Source organism: Desmodus rotundus, chromosome 11, assembly GCF_022682495.2.
Source record: "Desmodus rotundus isolate HL8 chromosome 11, HLdesRot8A.1, whole genome shotgun sequence".
Taxonomy (NCBI): domain Eukaryota; kingdom Metazoa; phylum Chordata; class Mammalia; order Chiroptera; family Phyllostomidae; genus Desmodus; species Desmodus rotundus.
In genome coordinates, this window is record NC_071397.1 from 22,149,464 (window position 1) to 22,173,011 (window position 23,548).

At 38.4% G+C, this 23,548-nt stretch overlaps 1 protein-coding gene across 1 annotated transcript in view; it reads left to right on the forward strand.

Annotated features, from left to right (window-relative positions):
* Positions 1–23,548, forward strand: part of PRIM2 (DNA primase subunit 2) — a 274,577-nt gene that overhangs the window by 229,494 nt on the left and 21,535 nt on the right. Inside the window, exon 12 of the mRNA XM_024576586.3 lies at positions 6,978–7,060. Coding sequence (XP_024432354.2) covers positions 6,978–7,060 — 83 coding nt within the window. The remainder of the gene's footprint in view (positions 1–6,977; positions 7,061–23,548) is intronic.

Genomic DNA, 23,548 nt, shown 5'->3' on the forward strand with positions numbered 1-23,548 from the left:
AACACTGAAACAGGGTAATGGGCTTCGCATTGCTGGCAGGAACTAGCTTCCAGATTAGGTCAGTTATCAGTGTCAAGCCAGAGCCCCATTACTCTTCTGCCAATTTGTCTCATTGCTGAACTAGGTCAGGCAAGAGAAAGGCATTCAGCCTGCCGCGGTCTGTGTGGGACCAGGCACTTAGTTCTCAGTCTCCCCGGCCCCCACCCTCCACCCCACCCCCGTAGCTGGCTGTTCACTGTCTTTCTTCTGGTCTGCGAGTGTCTTAGGAGACTAATGCGAGTTCGTCAAAGCTTTTTAAAACTGAATACCTCAAATGTTAGAATAGTAGTAGATTGATTAATTTTCTGAAGACTGAGAGGAAGTGTGTTTCATTCTCATTACTGTCATCTGATTAACAAACACAGATTAAGTCAGGAATTCCACAAGTGATGGTATCAAACATCTATCAATTTGCCTGAGTTGTAGGTAAAAAAATAAAAAATAAATAATAAATAAATAAATAAATATATATCCATGTAAACTATTTTCTATAGATTTCTGAGTTCAATAACTTTTTCTCTAGAATAGTTCCCTGGGCTTACCTTGCAAATCTCTTCATGTGTCTGGCACGTCAGAAAACGGTTTAATTATCCACATTAATACATTTTCTGGACCGCCAAAGCTTGCTGCAGTGTGTGTCAAAGTTTTTTTGTTTTAGCATCTTAAATGAGACTTTTTAAAAAGATCACACACATTTAGATTATTAAAGATCATATAATCACAAACAGAATTTTAAGAAAGATGCCACATTTGTATAGAGCATTTAAAAAATGCTTGCACATTCATATTTGATAGATGAAAAGGTAGCCCATGTTGGTGGTAATAACAGTGAGTGATTCTTATCACTTGTCAGTCACTTAACGTACCTTTTAGAAATGCATATTCTCAGGCCCCACCCCCAGACATACAAACTCAGATGTATTTACGAGTTCCCTGGATGATCTTTATGTTTTCTGAACTTTGGAAACTACTGGCCAGACCATTCTAGTTGAGAAAGCCTCTAGCCTTTCTTAGCAGCCCCAATAGGCAAGTAACTTAGATTCAGTCTGGCCAAGTGAAACTCCTGCCAGGGATTCTCCTGTCAGTTTCTAGGTCCTAGCATGTGTCCCTTACTTTGCTGACTCTTATTACTTTACATGCAGGATTTTATAATTATTATTCCCGAAAAGTTGTATCATATTCTAGTCTATGCTATTTGTTTTACTTTGTTTTTAATTTGAACCATCAGTTAAAAAAATATTACACTTAGCAAACACTCAGTGATTTCATATTATTTATAGACACATTTATCTATCTTTCTGTTAAAATTAAAACTTCATTTTTTTAGAGCAGTTTTAGGTTCGTAGCAAAACTGAGCAGCAGAATGTAGAGTTCCCAGCTGTCCCCTCCCTCCTACTGAACAGCCTCCGCCCATCAGAGTGCTTAGTTACCCGTGAGCGGAGAGGAATGTGTCATCGGCTGTTAGATGTGGCTGTTTTGTAGATATCAGTTATATATCCAGTGGATTGTAGCCCACTGACGTTTAAAGTAATTATTGATATAATTTGATTAACATCTCTAGTATTTGTTATTGTTTTCTATTTGTTGCCCTTATTCTTTGTTTCTGTTTTCATCCTCCATACTTTTCTGCCCTTTGTGGCTTTTATTGAGCATTTTATATTATTACCTCTTTTCTCCTTTCTTACCATATCTGTTACACTTTCTTTATGTTACATTTTTTTAATGGCTTTACTTTTCTAAGAGTTTTCATTATACATTTATATTAAACCAAGTCTCCTTGCAAATCACACTATACCATATCATGGGTAGTGCAGGTACGTTTTAATACTGAAACATTTCTAATTCCCTTGTATCATTCTGTCATTCATTTCATTTATACATAAACACACACACACAGGAATGTAAGTAATGTAATCGAATACATTGTTCCTATTATTTCAAACAAACTTACCTGTTAGGTCAATTAAGAATAAGAAAAATAAAAACGTTTAGTTTATTTTCCCTATCATTCTTTGCTGTTCTTTTCTTCATATAGTTTTTTCTTTACATAGTTTTGGGCCTATTCCGTTTTCTTTCTTTTTGAAGAACTTCCTTTACCATTTCTTGCAGTGCAGGTCTGGCAACAGATTGCCTCAATTTTTGTTTCTCTGAGAAAGTTCACTTCTCTTTTGACTGATAAGATAGCAGGGTACAGAAATCTAGGTTTGTGGGTACAGGGTACAGAAGTCTAGGTTTACTCTCAACACTTTAAACATTTCACTCCACTCTCTTCCTGTCTGCATGCCTTCCGATAACGTTAGGTGTTCTCTCTGCTCCTCTATAGCTAAGCTGTTTATTTTCCCTGGCTCCTTTCAAGACTCTTTTCTTCATTTTTGATTTTCTAAAGTATGAATATCATTACACCTAGATGTATTTTTTGGCATGTATTGTTCTTGGTGTTTTCTGAGAGTCCTTGATCCTTGGTTTGCTGTCTGACATTAATTCGAGGGAAATTCTCTGTTATTACTGCTGCTCTTCCTCCCTCCTTCTGGTTTTACCTGTTGCATGTTACGCTTTCATAGTCATCCCACAGTTCTTGGATATCCTGTTCTTGTTCGCTTGTTTGTTTAGTCTTTTTCCCCTTTTTCAGTTTTGGGAGTTCCTACTGACATATCCTCAAATTCAGAGTCTTTACTTAGCTGTGTCTAGTAGTAAGCACATCAAAGGCATTCTTCGTTGCCATGAGTGGTTCTGATCTCTTCTGGATTCTTCTTAGACTCTCCCCTCTATGCCTGTGTTATACATCTGTTCTTGCAGGTTGTCCACATTTCCATGAGAGCCCTGTGCACCTGACTCCAGTTCTGACGCTTGGTCGGTCTCTTTAAACTCTGTCTTTTGCCTTTTCACGTGACTGTAATTGTTTGTTGAAAGGTAGACATGACATATTGGGTGACAAGAGCTCCAGTACATAGGCCTTGAATGGAATGGGGGAAGTGTTCTGGAGTCCTGTGATTCGATCTCAGTCTTGTAGTGAGCCTGTGGCCTGGAGTTATGAATTTCACTAGTGATTCTTGGTCATCTTTGTCCCCATTCGGTGGGATAGGATGGCTGGAGGTGGGTATTTCCTTTCCCCCAGGTAAGTTAGGCTTTATTAAAACCCCAGCATTTTATGTCCTGGTAAAATTGTGTCTCCTGAGGGCAGGCCTTGTTAAGAGGAAGATGGGGTGTCCAACCCGCAGCCTGCGGGCTGCATGTGACCTAAGATGGCTATGAATGTGGCCTAGCCAAAATCATAAGTTTACTGAAAATCTTTTTTTGCTCATCAGTTTCAATAGTGTTTGTGTATTTAATGTGTGGCCCAAGACAACTCTTCTTCTTCCAGTGTGGCCCAGAGACACCAAAAGGCTGGACACTCTATTTCAAAATGGTTGCTTTTCCCCCTTCTCCTTCCAGAAGGATACGGGGATTTCTCTCTTACTCGCTGTGAGGATCTGGAAGAGCTTCTGGAGCCTAAACTTAGAAAACTGGGGCGGTGGGTCTCCTTAGAGTTTTTAACTCTTAGTATTGCCCAGTGATTTATCCAGTTAGGTTTTCCTACACCAGCACTAGCTCCCACAGAGATTTCTGCTCTGGTAAGTTGTGATTCTCTGTATCTGCCCCTCTCTCCAGTTTTGGGGGCAGCAATTTGTCTTGCAACCTCACTTCTCAGGTGAGTTGCTGATTTTTCAGTTCAGCTCTTTACTTAGTTGGATTAAGTGGCCACTTCTAAGCTCCTTACATGCTGGACCGGAAACCAGAAGTCTCCATCCTTTTATTTTTGTGTTACTTGTAAAACTGACTAGTCCCCTAGGTTGACATTATTTCATTAAGCAGCACTGCCTAGAAGGGTTGTACCACAAGTTATGAATCCATGTAGGCTTAACTATATTCCGGGTGACATTTATCCATCTCTTCACAAAGCTCTGTCAAACACTTAGCTGTAGTCAGTGTTGTTTATGAATTCACTTGTCCAGTTATGTTGTTAGTTCAACGCTTTCCAATTTTAAAGATCATTCTCTTTGATGTGGAAGATAGAAATAAAGTGCTGAGTTCTGTTTTCTTTCTTTTTTCTGTTAAAATAACACCAACTTCTCTAAGTAGAAATCTCGTTCTTCTGCTTTCTCCTTATAGTAAACATAGCTTAAAAGACTTGTGTGTGATCATTAGTGCTTTGGCAATCTTTGGTTTGTTCTTGGTTTTGCCCTTTCTGATGTTTCATACAGGTATAGCCATCTTTTCAAATGTAATTTGGGTAATTCAATTAATCTTTTTGTGTCCTTTAATAATTCTGGGCTGAACCAAGAATTCCATGTGCAGCCTCATGTCTTTCTCATGATTCTTTACAATTTCATTCTCAGATAATTTTGAGCATGATAATGAGGACTAACATATGTTGAGTGCTTACTGTGTGCCAGGAGCTTGTAAGAGCTTTATATTCCATTCTCACAAGAGCTCAGTGTTCCCCTCACTTGACAGAAAGTGAAGCTGAGTCAACATGCAAATACAAAATTTGCCTGAGTCTCGTAGCTTGTAACTGTTAAACTGAGACTCAAACTCAGGCAGTGTAGCTCCAAAGTATCTCTCTGTCTGTCTGTCTATTTATGTATGTATGTATCTGTGTATATATCTATGTATGTATGTATCTATCCATCATCATCTATTTGTCTATTTTGATTTAATCTTTACTGTATTTTTTCCATTACCGTTCAGTCCCCATATGCCCTCCACTCCCCAGCAATCACCACATTATCGTCCATGCCCATAAGTCCTTTTTCATTTTTGCTCAATCCCTCCACCCCCTCACCTCCCCAACCTCCCCACCCCCACCCAGAAGTCATCCTGCTCTCCATCTATGAGTCTGTCCCCATTTTCCTTGTTAGTTCAGTTTGCTCATTAGATTCCACATATGAGTGAAATCATATGGTATTTGTCTTTCTCTGACTGGCTTATTTCACTTAGCATAATGCTCTCTAGGTCCATCCACACTGTCTCAAAGGGTAAAATTTTCTTCTTTTTTATAGCCAAGTAGTATTTCATTGTGTAAATGTCCCATAGTTGTTTTTTCCACTCATCTACTGATGGACACGAGCTTCTTCCATATCTTTGCAATTGTAAACAATGCTACAATACACATAGGGGTGCTTATGTTCTTTCTAATTAGTGTTTTGGGTTCCTTAGGATATATTCCAAGAAGTGGGATTGCTGGATCAAAAGGCAGATCCATTTTTAATTTTTTGAGGTATCTCCACACTGCTTTCCACAGTGGCTGCACCAGTCTGCATTCTCATCAACAGTGCAGAAAGGTTCCCCTTTCTTTACATCCTCAACAACACTTGCTGTTTGTTGATTTATTAATGATGGCCATTCTGACAGGTGTGAGATGATATCTCACTGTGGTTTTCATTTGCATCTCTCTGATGATTAGTGACACTGAGCATCTTTTCATATGTCTATCGGCCTTCTATGTGTCCTTTTTGGATAAGTGTCTACTCAGGTCCTTTGCCCATTTTTTAATTGGGTTGTTCGTTTTCTTGGTGTTGAGTTTTGTAAGTTGTTTATAAATTTTGGATATTAACCCCTTATCAGATGTATCAGTGAATATGATATCCCATTCCATGGATTGTTTTTTAATTTTGTTGATGATTTCCTTTGCTGTGCAAAACATTTTAGGTTGATATAGTCCCATTTGTTTATTTATTTTTTCTTTTGTTTCCCTTGCCTGGGGAGATATATCCAAAAAAATATCGCTACGAGCAGTGTCCAAGGTTTTGCTGCCTATATTTTCTTCTAGGATTTTTATGGTTTTGGGTCTAACATTTAAGTCTTTGAATTTATTCTTATGTGTGGTTTAAACATGTGCTACACAGCTTCTCAAAATTTTTCCTTGTACTATAAATTACTATGATTTTAATCTGAATAAAGTACATAATATGAATTTTGTGAATTTCATAATTTCTAGGAATCTATTGTGTTATTATCATGAATGTTTTTATTTTTAGTTAAGATTTTTGGTAAACACATTTGTTTGAACTGTAGGCTCTTTTCCATTATTTTGCCCCAACCAATTTCCTATTGATTTCATGAAAAATGCACGATTGTTTCTAATTAACTTACAGATCTGTATGACAGAAAAAGTAATCTGGCACTCTGCATTAAATTCTAAGTTAAGTATTTTGACTAGTCATTGCAGTTTCTTATTAAAATATTAAAAATTTCTAGGTTTTGGCCTACTACAGCTTTTACATTTAATTCTTCTGTGTTCTTATTTATGCAAATATTTTTAGTAGTCCATCTTTATTTATATTTTTCTCATGAAATAATACAAAGATGACATGTATCTACTATAAGTTGTTTTTCTATGGAAGATTTTCTTAGTTGTTCATCTCATTCCCATCCATGATTCATTTAAATTTATATCATTTCTACTCAATGGGAAATGGGTATAAAATTTACATCCAAAAATGATGTGAGACTTTTATATTTTTTAGAGTTTGCACATATTTTTTTGTTTACACTATCTTCCTTCTCTAGTATGCCTTTTATGTAATTTTTTGAGTAGAAAAATGTGCAATTATATAAAGTTTTTATATAAACTATTTTATAGCTACTCTGTGATTATCTCTGCTTCTTAGCAAGTAGCACAATTAAAACTGTTTTCTCTTCCTAGTGAATGAGCAGCTTAGCTTGACGAAGCTGTAATGCTTTATGTAACTCTTGAGCCTGTAGTACCCTGATAACTGTGCAGCTAAGTCGTCATTTAGATAAAGAGAGGAAAGCAGTTGCACTCATGGGCAATTAACTTTTTTATTAATAAGCTGTTAGACAATTAAGGGGAGCTTAGATGGTCTCTCGAGTGTGGCACTGTGCTAAGTCCTGAGTAAATAACCTTGTTGGTGTGCTGGCCTGCTTTTTGTTGTCAGGGTGCCCATTCCGTCACAGTGATCCAGAGCTGCTGAAGCAGAAGCTGCAGTCGTACAAGATCTCCCCCGCAGGGATAAACCAGGTGGGTCAGACTCTGCTCCGCATCCTCGGTAATGAGGCGTCAGACGCTTCCTCTCATTTTCATTTCATGTTCTCGCAGTGATTCTGTGTATGCCTTGTATTCCTCACACCAGACAGCCTATCTTCTAGGTGAGTTAAGCTGAAGCCTTGACCTCTCTGGTGTAGACTGCTTGGAAATTCTTTCCACGTTTGTTCTAGTTCTTTGGTCTGCTAGGCTGCCTTTTTATTTTCCTTGATAATAAGGAGGCTGGAAACCTTTTTTCTCTCAATTTGTTTTACTATCTCAATTGACATTAAAAAAATTTATAGAGGAATGCATTGAAGCTTATTAATGAAGCTGACAATTAATGATATTTTCTTTCATTTTGGAAATTGTATCCTATGCTGCATGTTGGTTAGAGCAGAAGATGATGGAGTGTGTAGTGGCTAAATGTTCTGATAAGCGTCAGTTGTTGCTATGTTAAATCTCCAGTTCTAGTGATAGTTCATTTGGTCTCATAGTCTGTCAAAATACATCTCATAAACAATTAAGATGTTTAAAAATGCTCAAATGTAAAACCAAATATTTAAGAGTATATCTTCTAGTAAATATGCTTTTAAAAATATTGTGACATCGCAAGGATTACTGTCCATAGTGTGCTGTTGAGTTGACTTGGGTTTTGAAAAGGAGTTCAAGAGGAGCTTCTTTCAGAGTTTAAGATCAATATATATATTTTAGAGCTGGAACATGTAGATCATGTATCCATAAACAATTATTTCTACTTGAAGAAAATAATTACTCTAGAATACTACTACTTCTACACTGTCCAAAGTTGAGGTTGAATTTAGTTTAATTCAATTCAAATATTTGAGTTTTTCAGTGTTCTCGGCAAGACGGTGCCCAAGGTGCTGTTGGGGGTGCAAAGCAGAATCATACGCAAATCCTGCTGCTCCCACAGCACCAAGAGTCTGGGGGCAAGTGCGCCAAGTGTCATGAGAGAGGTACAGTAGTCCCCCCTTATCCACAGGGGATATGTTCCAAGACCCCCCAGTGGGTGCCTGATATCACAGTAAACACTGTGTTTTTCCTACACATGCATACCTATGCTAAAGTGTAATTTATACATTAGGCACAGTAGAAGATTAACAATCATACCTAATAATAAACTAGGACAGTTATAACAATATGCTCTGATAAAATTGTGTGAACGTAGTTTCTTTCTCTTTCAAAATATGTTATGTACTATACTCCCCCTTCTTCTGGTGGTGATGTGAGGTGACAAAATGGTCTGCATGACGAGATGAAGTGAGATGCGTGATGTGAGCGTAACTTAAGGCTGTTTTTGACCTTCTGACACAGAGGACCATCTGCTTCAGGTGACCCCGGATCAGTAAGCCATGACAGTGTCGATGGTTGGATGTCAGGAATGACGCTGTGTTGCTGGCTGGGGAAACTTAATATTTTGGACTGCCACTGACTGTTGTAACTGAAACCACGGATAATGGGGGAGACTACTGTACTCAGAGAATATCTTGGAGCTCCTGAAAAGGAGGGTACTATAACCAGCAGGAGAAGCCAAGGAACACTTTTCAGAAGAGATTTTGTTTGACTTAGGCCTTGAAAAGGGGGGTTGGGAATTAGGAAGAGAGAATGCATAAATGAAAGGCAGTACATGTCTAAGATTATTAGGATTAAGTTTAAGATAATGACGGCACCAGTACATAAACACTAGTGGGCAACTTAAAAGAAGTATTTGGTTAAGGAGATTAGTTTTAGAGGTGAGGCATTTAGATGGCAGACAGAATGTGGTTTTGCAGTGCATTAGAGAAGCCAGAACTAAAAGTCTGATGTTCTTGCCAGTTAGAACCATAGAACTTGAGGACTGGAAGGAACACTAGAAAGCCATTCTCTTTTAGGGGGTCATAGGATGTGACATGCCCATGGTACACAGCTCATAAATCAGTGGTAGAATCAGAAACTGAAGCCAGGCCTTCTAATTTCATGATTATTTTTCTCAATCCCAGGTTACTGTAGAGCTGATTATGATGAGTTTTCTATGGGAGAGAGGGAGAACAAAACAGTGGAGTGAGGAGGTAGGGAGTCAGAGTCATATCTCAAATGGAATCTTGGCTGATGCTGCCCTTCCTGAAGCTGTAGAAGAAAGTGGAATCAGGGAAGACTGAATGGAATTGGGAGGAGAGGGAGGTAATGCATCCGGGAAGTGAAGTATCACAAAAGTCAAGGAGAGAATTTGGAGAAGAGGGTAGAGTCCACAACAGTCCTTCCTAGCTTTGTAAAATGAGGACTGAGGAAAGGTAATATGCCGAGTGTCTTACTCAGCTTTGATTTGGCGGGAGGTGTTAATATGGTGGTGGAAACCAAGATCACAGAAGGTGAATGAATAGAAGACAATGGGTTGGGTTTGCAGCCAGTGCATGTAAGTGACCTTTTCAAAAAACGTGCTGGTGAAAGGCGATGCCAGCGATACTAGTTTACTCATCATGGAATGGTTTTGTTTGCGTGTTTATGGCTAGAGGATTGTAGAAAGAGAAGAAAACCCATCAGAGAGGGTGGGCTTGATAAAGATATAAAAAAAACACATAATCCCTAACTATTGTTATCTTTTCTTTATACCATGATTATACTGTACATACCTTTGCTCTTATTACACCAGTTGTAATTATTTTTTAACTATTTATCTTTCCTACAAGTTTGTGAATTTCCTAAAAGGAGGACTGGGTTTTTATTTACTTTCTCTCTCATAGTAATTTAGGGACTTGGCACTTGGTAGGTGCTGAAAAAATGTTTAAAGTAAGTGGGCATATTTAGGTATGAAGTGAATGCTGGAGTGTTTTTTGTGGGGTGTGGAGAGAGGCAAATTGGAACTCAATGACAGTGTGATCCTTACCGAAAAAAAGGGGAAGATACACTTGGACAAAGGATAGCGACAGAAAAAGACGTATCCCTCAGCCATGTGGGGATATAGAGAAAAGCTTAGTGGCAGAGCAAAGGGAAGTTGGTGGAGTTTATCAAGTGGCCTTACTCTTCCTTGTAAAGTAAGAGGTCTGATCATTAGCTGAGAGTAACTAGAGTAGGAATGATGTTCTGGATATAGGAAAGGTTAGGAACTAACCTTTGTCATTGTAGATGACAAATTTCATTGGGAATCTAAAAGTAAAGAATTAGAGGCTTTTTCAGCAATTGTAAAGAATGAATCTCTTTAAGAAAATACAGGCTATTTATTTATTTTTAAGTATATTTTATTGATTATGCCATTACAGTTGTCCCATTTTTTTTCTCCCCTTATCCCCCTCTGCCCCGAATCCACCTACCCTCCAGCATTCCCACCCTCCCCCCGCTTCCCTTCAATTCATGTCCATGGGCCATACATATGAGTTCTTTGCCTTCTCCATTTCCTATACTATTCTTAACCTCCCCCTGTCTATTTTGTACCTACCAATTATGCTTCTTATTCCTTGCACCTTTTCCCCCATTCTCTCCTTCCCCCTCCCTGCTGATAACCCTCCATGTGATCTCCATTTCTGTGATTCTGTTCCTGTTCTAGTTGTTTGCTTAGTTTTTGTTTGTTTGTTTTTTAGGTTTAGTTGTTGTGAGTTTGTTGTAATTTTACTGTTAATTAGTTTTGATCTTTTTCTTAGATAAGTCCCTTTAACATTTCATATAATAAGGGCTTGGTGATGATGAACTCCTTTAACTTGACCTTATCTGGGAAGCACTTTATCTGCCCTTCCATTCCAAACAATCTTTGCTGGATAGAGTAATCTAGGTTGTAGGACCTTGCCTTTCATGACTTTGAGTACTTTTTCCAGCCCCTTCTGGACTGCAAGGTTTCTTTTGGGAAATCTGCTCATAGTCTTATGGAAACTCCTTTGTAGGTAACTGTCTCCTTTTCTCTTGCTGCTTTTAAGATTCTCTCCTTATCTTTAATCTTGGGTAATGTAATTATGATGTGCCTTGGTGTGTGCTTCCTTAGGTCCAACTTTTTTGGGACTCTCTGAACTTCCTGGACTTCCTGGAAGTTATTTCCTTTGACAGATTAGGGAAGTTCTCCTTCGTTATGTTTTCAACTAAATTTTCAATTTTCTGTTTTTCCTCTTCTTGTGGCACCCCTATGATTTGGATGTTGGAACATTTAAAGTTGTCCCAGAGGTTTCTGAGCCTCTCCTCATTTTTTGGAATTCTTGTTTCTTCATTCTGTTCTGGCTGAATGTTTATTTCTTCCTTCTATGCTTAAATCTTTGATTTGAGTCCTCATTTCCTTCCCTTCACTGTTGGTTCCCTGTATACTTCCTTTATTTCGCTTTCCATAGCCTTCACTTCTTCCTCTTTTTTGTGTCCACATTCAGTCATTTCTGTGAGCATCTTGAGTACCAGTGTTTTGAACTCTGCAACTGATAGGTTGTCTGTCTCTTCATCGCTTAGTTCTTTTTCTGGAATTTTGGTCTGTTCTTTCATTTTGGTCATGTTTCTTTGTCTTGGTACACTTGTTACGTTGTAAGGGGTGGAGCCTTAGGTATTTGCCAGGGCGGGGCAACCCACGTTGCTGTGTTGTGGTGCGGTATGTGGGGAGGGGTCAGAGAGGGAACAATGCCACTTGATTGTCTCTCACCCTGCTTTCAATCACTTCCCTTGCTTCCCACAAGCAGACTCTGCCCTTTCAGGTGCTGCTTCCCAGGTAGGTGAGCTTGGGTACATTCTAGGACCTTGTGGGCCCCTCCTGTGGACTCTCCTGTGAGGCTGGAAGTTTTCTCCTGCCACCACAATTCCCATAAGTTTTTATAGCCAGAGGTTTTGAGGCTTTAGTTTCCCATACTGGAACCCTGGGTTGTGCAGTATGTATGTCTCTCTCCCCAGTTGTTCCTCCCAGCTTTATTCGCAGGCAAATGTGGGACTGCCTGGTTCACCAGCTACCGACTTAGCCACCCGGTCTGCTGCCTTGCTGCAGGTCCTCTCTGCACTGGCTGCCCGTCTCCACCCCTCCTACCAGTCTAGAAGAATGTTTCTTCTTTAACTCCTTTGTTGTTGGACTTTCATACAGTTAGATTTTCTGGCAGTTCTGGTTGTTTTTTGTTTTTAAATTTGTTGTTGTCCTTCTTTTGGTTGTGCAAGGAAGCAAAGTATATCTATCTACACCTCCATCTTGGCTGGAAGTCTCCTATTTATTACCATGTCTACTGAGAAATTGTTTTTATTTAATAGTAACAATTATGTTTGTTTATGCTTTCCTTTAACTCCATTGCATTCCTACATTTACTCTTGATCCATAAGTAGATTCCTTACTTAGTTGAAGCTGGTTAGTAATTTCCACATTATCCTTTGGACCTGCATTGTAACCTTTATCTGAGATGAACACAAATGTATAGTGCACAAGGGCAAGCTGTGAATAATATTTGGCTTCCATCTGATGTCTTTATCGAATGGATCTCAGTAGAGTGAAACCAGGGGGACTGTGTTCTAAAGGGTAAAATGTTGATGAATGAAAAATGCAAGTAAAATATTTTGTTAAATGCTTAGTTGCAGGTTGGCGTAAGAGTAAATTAGATCTTAAAAAGTCCAAGTGAATGTTAAAATATTGAATGAAAGTCAAGAAAAACATCATTAAATGCACATAAGGTAAAACTCAATGGAGCTACTTTTCAGTAAAAAACTACTTGAAAAAACTACCTTCAACGTTTAGAAATACTTCAATATTAAATATTAAAATTTTGATGACCAGAAGAGAGGGCACTGTGACTGTTCTGACATCACATACTTTTTTTAAAAGGCATGTTTATGGGATCACATTTCATTTTCCTTCTTGAATGAGCTTGTTATCCAGCTTAAGAAGAGAGTGACTGAACAGCAAAATAAAGCCAAAGAAAAGGCACCAGGCCTGCACTTATTTCTCAGCCCTCCCCCAAAAGGGAAAAACCTGGAGGTCAGTTCACCAAGAAGATATCAAAATCCTAAATGTCTGTACCCCAACAACATAGCTTAAAAATACAAGAAACAAAGCCAGAACTGAAATGAGAACTAGAAAAATCCACAGTGATATTTGGAGGCTTCAGCACTCCTCTTTCAGTAATTAATAGAACAAGCAGACAGAAAATCAGTAAGTGTACAGAAGGCTTGAACAACACTGTCACCCATCCTGACTGACCTAATGGACACGTATAGAATACACCACCAAACAACAGGTGAACACAATTTCTCTCATGTGCACATAGAACATTAATCCAGACTGATCGTATTTGGGGTCTTCAAAATGCCGTTAAAAATTTAAATGAACTGAAACTATAGAAAATATGGTCTCCAACTATGATCAGTACAGTAAGGCAAGAAAAATAAAAATAAAAGGCAGAATAGAAAAGAAGAAAGAAAAAAATCTTTTTCTGTTCTCAATGTGAGTTACGGAAAAACATCTCAATGAATCTACCAAAACACTATTATAACTAATAGATGGTGGGATTCTAAGTCGGCATACAAAAATCAATTATGAACAATTGGAAGCTAAAAAAAAAAGTGCCATATGCAAGAGTAGCAGAAAGATATCAATGGTTTTTAAATGTATTTGTCAAAATATGTGCGAGATCTTTATGCTGAAACACTGATGCAAGCAATCAGAGGGGAAAATTGGAAGTGCAACTACCTGATTCCAGGACTTACTGCTGTAAAGGTGTTGGAGTCTGGACGCCGTGGTATCAGGAAAACGATGAACATGGAGGTTCCACTGGGAAGAAACAGGCCCACACATGTGTGGCCACTGGTTTTAAACAAAGGTCCCCGGGCAGTTCTGTAGGGAAAGGGTAGTATTAGAACACGTAGTCCCGGAACAACCGAATGTCCATCTTCCAGGAGGAGGGCGGGGGGACATAGACACACGCCTCACACCCTCTAGAAAAATTGACTTAACCGGGTCATCGTTCAAAGTGCAAAATGTAAAGCTTCCACAAGAAAGCATGAAAATGCGAATGACCTTCGGTTTGGCACGTCCTGGGAGAGAAAATGTTGATAAATTCGACTTTATTGAAGTTAAATTTTTCTGTAAACAGTGTTGAGAGAATGATAGAATAAGCCATAGATTGGAAGAAATACTTGCAAGGTATATATTTCATAAAATACTCATATGGAGAACATATAAAGATGCAAAGAACTCTCAAAACTCAATAATAACCAAACAGTTTTTAAATATGTAAAAGCTTTGAAAAGACATTTCATCAGAGAAAATATGTGAATGATAAATACATGAAAAAATGTTCATCATGAGGAATTAGGGAAATGCAGTTTAAGCTAAAGTGAGTACCACTGTGCACCGCAGACAGAAAAAGGTTCGTTGTAATACTCACATACGCCACAGTGGAGCTGATATCTTTCGTTGTTCTCTATGATTGCTTTTACTTTTCAGTAGCTTTCCTTTCTTAAACTGTATCTCATTGGATTTTCGTCATAGTATATCCCTGCGTTTCAGAAGAGAAAGCGCAGTTTGTAAAAGATAAGGAGGCTGCTCGAACCATAGAGCTTAATATACAAGAAGGCCAGCATTCACATGTCTCCTGGCCCTGGGCTCAACTTCCTTCCACTGCATGGGTCTGCTTCTGTAGCATTTTTCTTTTCTTTCTTATTCTCCCTTTTACTTTCAATGTAATTTAAATTCTTTTGGGTTTCTTTCAGAGAAATAAACTCTGCTTCTCTATAGCTCTGTTGCCTTTTTTGTCTACACAAATTACATCTTCATGTAGGCCTGGCAGAAGTAAGGCCTGCTTGAGTGTGGTTGGTAGGGTAATAATATGAGTGTAATAATTTATAGTTTTAATTTGAACATGTCACCTAAAATGTCATGGTGTTCTTGACTGTGATATTGTTATGTTACAGAATTACATGCTTATGATTTTGTAATTTAAAACTTTGTAATAAAAAAGGGGTGTTATTTGTGCTGGACCCTGTATATTATATATGGCCATTGACATCAATTTATGGTTATTTATGTGTTTGTCTTTTAAATCATATTGGAAGAAAAAGAGGAGAGTTACATACAAAGATACTGGCTTTTATATACCTGTACTAGTGTTCTCTAATTTTCTGTGGTATTGAGTTATCCAGTGACCTTTTGTTCCTGCCTCAAGGAGTCCCTTTAGCATTTCTTATAGGGCAGTTCTAGGAGCAACAAATTCCTTCAGCTTTTGTTTATCTGGGAATGTCTTAATTTCCCCTTCATTTCTGAAGCAGTAGTTTTGGTTGACAGTTTTACTTTTTCAGCAAAATATGTTACCTCGCTGCCTTCTTGCCTGCACGGTTTTTGCTGAGAAAATCATCTGTTAGTCTATTGACCATCTCCTGCATGTGATGAGTAGTTTGTCTTGCTGCTTTCCAGCTTCTCTCTGTCATTTCCTGATTTGATTATAATGAGCTTCAGTGTGCATCGCTTTGTATTCGTCATTCTTGGAGTTTGTGGAGCTACTTCCATGTGTTTCTTTTATCAAGTTCGGGAGATTTTTCAGCTATTATTTCAACTATTCTTTTTATCCCTTTCTGTCTGTTCCTTCTGGGGGACCTTTTATGCACCTGTTGGTACACTGGACAGTGTGCCGCTATGTCTTTGGCTGTGTTCATATTTTCTTCAATATTTATTTTTTCTACTCTTCAGACTGGGTAATCTCAATTGACCTGCCTTCAAGTTCGCTCATTCTTTTTTTTACTGCCTGCTGAAATTGGCTTTTTCATTTTTCCTTTTACTTATTATGACTTTCAGCTGTAGAATTTCTGTCTGTGTCCTTTTTATAGTTTCATTCTCTTTATTGCTATTTTCTACCTGTTAAGACCAGTCTTCTGGTTTCTATTTTCTGAGAATGTTTAAGACAGTTGGTTAAAAGTCTTTGTTTAGTAAGTCTAATAGTGTCTGAGCCTATTTGGGGACAGTCGGTGTTTCTCCTGGGAATGGGCCCTACTCTCTTGTTTCTTTCCATCATTCATAGTATTTTCTAGAGCACTGGGGGGCATTTGACAATTACAGATTGCTGACTCCGCAAGTCTGATTCTGTTTGTGGCTGGGGCTGTGCTGTTCAGGGTAGTAGCCACTAGCCACATATGGTGACTCTTCAGTACAAGACATGCGGCTGGTCCAAATTGAGAGGGGCTGAAGGCTGTGATGTTTTGGTAAACCAGCTCTCTGGGGGTGGGGGGAGCTCTGATTTATGTCATTTGCCGATTATTGTGATGGAAATGCTCCTACTGTGGCCAGTGTCAAAATACCAGTGTGATGTGACAAGCCCTGACTTGGGAAGAGAGATGCACAATCACCTCTCACAAACCAGTCTGAGTCAGCTCAAGCACACATTTGCTGTAAGTATAAGATATATACCAGCTTTTAACAAATTAGTATAAAAAATAAGCATCATAAAATATTTCAGTAATGTTTTTATATTGATTACACATTGAAATGACAACACTAATTTAAATCAGCAACCATGATTTAATCATTTAAATTGTTAAAATTAATTTTACTTTTTTACCTTTATAATTATGGATATGGACCATTTAAAATTACAGCTGTCACTTCTGTTTCTGTTGGAGAGCACTGCTGTAAACAGTTTGTTGAGACCATGAGTATTAGAGTGACTAGGTGCTATTTCCACATATTTTAATGTTTGCTGCTTAGCAAACAATTGTGTTTGACCTATTACAACCAATACTTAAGTTTTGCCTGTTGAGCTATACATGGGTATAAGGCTACTCTTTTTTTCAGTATTTCTGATTGAAATGATGCATTATTTACAAATGTATTTTTGAAACTTTTACTTCACATTTTAGGGTTTTTAAACAATATGTATAGCAGAAAGAAATAGGTTTTATAATTTTGACTCAGCATAACCATTAATGACTATTTAAAAGCAAATCTTATTTGTGCTTCCCAGAAAACTTGCTACTGATAGCAAAATCATGAAATATGAGAAAAAGAGTATGCTCTTTATACTTTTTGAGAGGTTTCACAGCCCAAGAATTCTCAAGAAGTTAGTGAGCATATTAAATCTAATGAAGAAATCTTTCAAAGTAGTTTCAAAGGCTTGAAAGTAATACCATGTCAAAAAGATTTTATGGCAAAGACAAATCTCAAAGACTCCTTATTCAATGTTCATATAAATCTGAACTACCTAAAACTCCTATCTTTTTCTTAGGTGAGGGCGCTTACCAATAGATGATGGTAGTCAGTCTGTCTGTTACTGTATGAACAGTGACTGCTTTTAAGAGCAGCTTTTCTATCTATTTCATCTCCAGGAGTGTCTCTTCTGATTTATAAGAACACTGCTTTGCTGCATTTGGCTTGCTTGCTTTTCTCCGTTTTGTAGTTGAAAGTGTGCACATTGTTCTTGGAACATGTTAGAAGCACGTTAAGGAGAAGATGGAAAGCGGAGCGCGAGCTCTGGCGCCAGGAGGACGAGGTTGTAGTTGGCTCTATCACACAGTTCTGTGTAGCCTCCTTCTTTCTAGACTGAAGGTCATCCGAAGATTATTTAATACTGTTCAAGGTGGTTCAAATAAAAATCACTTTGGACGTCAAATAACATATGCTTTTGTTAGCTAAACCTAATAAAGTTTACTTCCATTAAACTGAAAACTAGGCTTACAAGAAAACTTGTTCTTTTTATATACCCCCACCCCCTTCCCCTGCGATAACTACCACGCTTGTGGTCTGTGTAATGAGTTTGCTTGTTGCTTTCTGTTTTATGTCCTAATAAGTAAAATCATATGGTTCTTGTGCTTTTCTGTCTGATTCATGTCACTTAACATCCATTCATGTTGTCAAAAATGGAAATATTTCATCACTTTTTATGGCTGAGTACTTTGTACCACATCTTTATTCAGTCATCCATGAAAGGACACTCAGGTCGTTTCCATGTTCTGGCTGTCGTGAATAAAGCTACAGTGACCATATGGGTACCTGTATCTTTATGATAAGAGGTTTCACATTTTTTGGCCAGATACCCAAAACAGGAATTGCTATTAATTTTTTGAGGAACCTCCATATTGCTTTCATAAAGGCTATACAAATTTACATTCCTACCAGCTGTACATGAGTGTTCCCTTCTCTCCACATCCTCTCCAACACTTGTTATTTCTTGTCTCATTCAGGATGGCCATTCTAACAGATGTGAAGTGGTAACTCATTGTGGTTTTGATTTTTGTAACCCTTATAACTAATGAAATTGAGCAATTTTTTTTATATCTGTTAGCCTTACATGTTCTTGGGAAAAGTGTTCAGGTCTTCTGCCTATTTCTTAATTGGATTGTTTTCTGTTGTTGTCCAGTGGCATGAGTACTTTATATATTTCAGATATGAGCACCTTATGAGAGGTATCATTTGCAAATATCTTCTTTTGCTCTGCAGAAGCTTTTTAGTTTGGTATGGTCCCATTTACTGGTTTTTGCTTTTACTTCTCTGGCCTGTGGGGTCAAGTTCACAAAGTTCAGTCTATTTACATTTAGGGTGATTCTTGAAATATGAGAACTTAGTATAGCCATTTTATTTTGTCTTCTGGTTGCTCTGTATCTCCATTGTTTTATTCCTTGTGTTTCTGTGTGCTGTCTTAGTTTAGTGGTATTCTGTTATTTTTTTCCTCTGTTTCCTCTTTTTTTATGTTATGTGTCTCAGTTCCAGATTTTTAAAATTTTTTAATTTTTTGACTATTTTTTAAGATTTCATTTATTTATATTTAGAGAGGGGGAAGGGAGAGGGCGGAGAGAAACATCAACGTGTGGTTGCTCTTGCACACCCCCTAGTGGGGACCTGGCTTGCAACCCAGGCATGTGCCCTGATGGGGAATCAAACCAGTGACCCTTTGGTTTGCAGGCTGGCACTCAATCCACTGAACCACACCAGCCAGGGCTAGATTTTTTTTCTAATATGTGAGAGCAAACATTTATTTTTCCAAAAACTAATTAAGTATAAAAATGAAGGAATACCATTTTGTAACAACACTTTGTGGCAACATTCAATTTTTTTTTCTCATTCCTGTTTTACAGCGGATGGGACATAATTTTGAAGAAGTTCAATTAAATTAATATTTACAGAGAGCTAAGCACTTGCTTGTTAGAGAATACCAAAACATACTTTTTTATTTTTTTGGAGCTTCATAATGCAATGAGAAAGATGGAGTTCTTAAATTAATAATTATAACCAGACTGTGCTAAGTATTTTATTAGAGGTACAACAATGCATATAGGAATATGGATAGGAGGTACTAATTTTTAAATTTAGTTTTTTATAATAGCTTTATTGAGATATAATTTACATACTTCACAACTCACCCATTTAAAATACACAGTTCAATGGTTTTTAGTATTTTAGAACATTTTCATCACCTAAAAAGGAAACCCTTGGATGGAGTAGGGGGTGTTTAGTTATTACCCGCCACTCCACCCAAGCCCTAGGCAACCACTAATCTACTTCCTGTCTCTATAGATTTGCCTATTCTGGACATGTCATACAAACAGAATCACATAGTATATGGTCTTTTGTAACTGGTTTCTTTCACTTAGCAAAATGTTTTCCAGGTACATCCATGTTGCAGCACGTATTGGTACTCTCTTTTTGTGGCTGAATGATACTCCACCGTATGGACGTAATGCATTAGTCTATCCAGTCATCATTTGATGGCTATTTGGTAGTTTTCACCTTAGGACTATTTGAATAGTGCTGCAAAAAACATCCATGCACCGGTTTTTATGTGAACATCGGCTTTCATCTCTCTTGGCTATATACCTTGGAGTGGAATTGCTGGGTCATACCGTCTACCGTTTAGGAGGTGTTAATTCTGCTTAAGGAGCTGAAAATAAACCTCCTGGAATTTGGGATTTGAGCTGACACATAAAGATGGGTGGAATGTGGATGAGCGGGTTGGGGGTGGGTGGAGAAAAGAACAAGAGGACACAAAGTACAGGGATGACGTGAACAAAGGCACTGAGCCAAGAAACAAGATGCATTGAAGGGATTATGGGTGTGCTTGTTAAAGAAACTATAGCCTATCAATTCCATTCATAGATGAAGTTAAATTCTGTCTTAAACTCTTGAAGAAAATGCTTGCCTTAATATTATAACCCATAACAAAAACAGTATAATCAGTTATTACACTAATCACATGTATTAATTACATGAAGATTAATCATCTGTACATCATCTTTACTATTGAAGTACTCAAAACAATATCTTTTTAAAATTTTAGTTAGCTAAATACTTCCTGCAAACACTTCCGCTACTAAAATAGGGTTGAAATGGCTTCTCTGGTTCTAAATTCAGTTCTAGATTTTTGTTATGGTTTCTTTTATGAAAAAAGGTTTATACATACAGTATTTATTTTTCTTCCAATTGATTCTTATCTCCATTCACCTGTACAAGTTCAGTCCTTTTCCCTTTCCCCTTTTATCTTCTTAAATTATCCTTTTGTATGTTGTGCATTCATTTCCAAATTGCAGAAGCTATATTTTTAAAATGCTTTTACCTCCTTTGGTCCTTATGTTATAATTGTTTAATAGCTTATTGTAAAATAGACTTGCAGTTTCCTGCTTCTCTCTGTGTCATCTTGCAGCCTTGTATCCTCCTTTTGTCTTTTTGCTTTAGGCATAAAAACTCTTTTTCACCTTTCTGTGCTGCAGGTCTTGTGGTGGCAAACTCCCTCAGCTTTTGTCTGTCTGGACAAGCCTGTATTTCTCCCTCATATCTGAGGAGTAACATTGATGGATATAGTATTCTTGGCTGATCATTTCTCTCTTTTAATATATTTGAGTATTTGATTCATTCACTCCAAGCCTGTGAGATTTCTGCTGAAACATCCATGATAATCCAATGGGATTTTCTTTATAGTTTACAGTCCTCTTTTTCCTGGCTGCCTTAAGAATTCGTTCTTTGTCATTAACTTTCGACAGTTTTAATATAATGTGTCTTGGAGGTCTTTTTGCATTGAGATAATTAGGTGTTCTATTAACTCCTCGGATTCAAGGGACCAGCTCTTTCCACAGGTTTGGGGTGTTCTCATTATTTGTTTGAATAGGCTCCCTGTCCCCTTCTCTCTCGGTTCTTCCTGATGTATCTGTTATTCTTACATTGTTATCTTTAATGGAGTCAGATAGTTCTTGTAGAGCTCTCTCGTTTTTTAACTCTCAATTCTCCTTGTTCTTCCACCTGAGTCATTTCTAGATTTCTCTCTTTGAGATCCCTAATTCTTTCTTCTGTCTGGTCTGCTCTATTTCCTAAGCTCTCTCATTTATTCATGTATTGAATAAATACATAATGTATTGAGTTTTTCAGCTTAGGATTTCTGTATGGTATTTTTACAGCTTCAGTCTCTTTGGTAAAGTACTCCTTTTGCTCATTTTATTCCTGAGATCATTGAACTACCTTTCTGAGTTTTCTTGTATCTCATTTAGTTTTTTTAAAGCTACAATTTTGAATTTCCTGTCATTTTAATCACAGTGTTCTATGTCTTTGAGTTTGTTTTCTGGAGACTTCAGTTTTTTTCTGAGCTACCTCGTTACCTGGGTTATTCATGGTACTGATGGGTTATTTTTCTGGATGGACAGTTGAGGAATTGAAATCTTTTTCAGGTACTGCTTTGTGTTGACAATTCAGAAGGTTGGTAACTAGAGGTCTTTCTTTTGTTTTCCAGTAGATGATGCTATAGCACCAGTTTTTGTTTTCTCTTACCTGCGCTACTGGGACTTCAGTGTTTCAGTGGGGCGGTGTTGCCCTGGCTGTGGAAAATGCGCCTGTCCCGAGGAGGCGGTGTCCCCTCCATGACTGGGTCACCTCAGTCTCAGGACACTGCCCTGTGGTGGGATGACAGGCTATGGGGCTCTGGGTCTGTGAGTTCCGGGTGCTGCTTCCCTGTAACCAGAGGCTGCCAGCCATGCTGTCCTTACTATCTGAGGTGTCCCAGCTGCCTCTGCTGGGTTCTGTGGCAGTGTGTGGGGGCCATGTTGCACTGGGTTTAGCCACAGTGAGCACTGACCACTCAGGCTGGAATGTTGCTTCTGCCCCTTCAGTCCTTTCTAGGCTGTCGAGTGAGGGCTGTAACCCCATACCTACCTCCACTGCTACCCTGCCAGCGGGAGTCGGGCACGTGACAGGAGAGTGGTGGTGGGGGCAGGTTTCAAGTTATTAAGCCTTTTAAAACTTGTTGAAGAACTAAATTAAGTGACCTTTTTTTCCCTGTGGTGCTATAATGAAAACAGAAAGAGAGAGAGAGACAGAGAGAGGGAGGGAGGGAGGGAGAGGAAGGAAGGGAGAGAGGGAGGAAGGGGCAACTGTCTTAGTGAAAGTGTTCTAAGGCTGATTGAAACAGAAGTTGCTCTGATGAGGAAAGACATTTACTTTATCACTCAATAAACATTTACTGAGCTCTCATCATGTCACCGAGTTTTCATTATGTTCAAATCTGGAAGTAGAAAGATGATTAAGAAACTATTTTAGAGCTTTTAGCCTAGTGTAGTAAAAAAGGCATAATTAACTAAAATAAGGCATGATAATTGCTTTAGTAAAAATATACTCTAAGGACTAGTTGTAGATTCAGAGGAGACAGACTTGCTGGGGCGGGGATTATTACTTGAATTGGATTTGAAAGTTGAATAGGGGCTTCCCCAGTAGAGGGAGACTGTGGCTGATGTACATGGCCACATGATCAGCGACGAAGAGCTCGTGCCCCCTCTGCGGCGGGGAGCAGCAGTGCCAGGACTTCGTCTAGATTTTAGAAAAGATACAATGGTGGCAGTTTGGAAGCTTTCTTGAGGAAGGAAAGAATAAATCTAGAAGCTTTGTGGTATGATGAGAGTCTGAACAATGGAGAGGACAAGATAGGTCTTCAAGACATTTGGAGGTAGATCAATTCAGTCAGATAACTATGTTTAAAGGCAATGGAGAATGTGTCAAAAAAGTTCTTAGTGTGTGTGTTTGAAGTTCACGAAAGTTTATCTTCACAAGGGCAAAACTTACCCCAATCTGCTAGCAAATGTAGGTCACGGCAGAGTCGTAAGGCAGTACGGGGTAAACTACGCTGAGTGTGTGAGAACCAGACGCCATGTGTTCGAGAGTGTTCCAGACTCTGCCTCTGCCTCTCACGTTTTCTCCCACCTTTGAAATAGGGAAGGCTAGAAATGAAGTGGGAAAAAAAGCATGGTGTGCATTTGAAAGGTTGTGCTTTTTAGGGAGAAACAAGCTTATTATCACATTTAAGTGAGACACAATATGACCTTGAATTAGAGGCACATGAACCGTGTGAGTGTCGCATACATAGCTGTACCAGTGCTCTGCTCACCGAAGCCAAGGCCAGCAGGTGGCTCCATTCTGCTGCCAGAGAATCAATCACCTGGGCCTCACTGGCCAGCACTGAAGCAAAAGGCAGGGAGGAATTTGCAGATGGCAGGGAATATTAGAGAGATTAGGAAGGGAGAAGGAAGTGTGGCTCAAAGTTATAAAATGCAGTCCATATTTCTATTTATATGTGTTTATATGTGTATATAAAT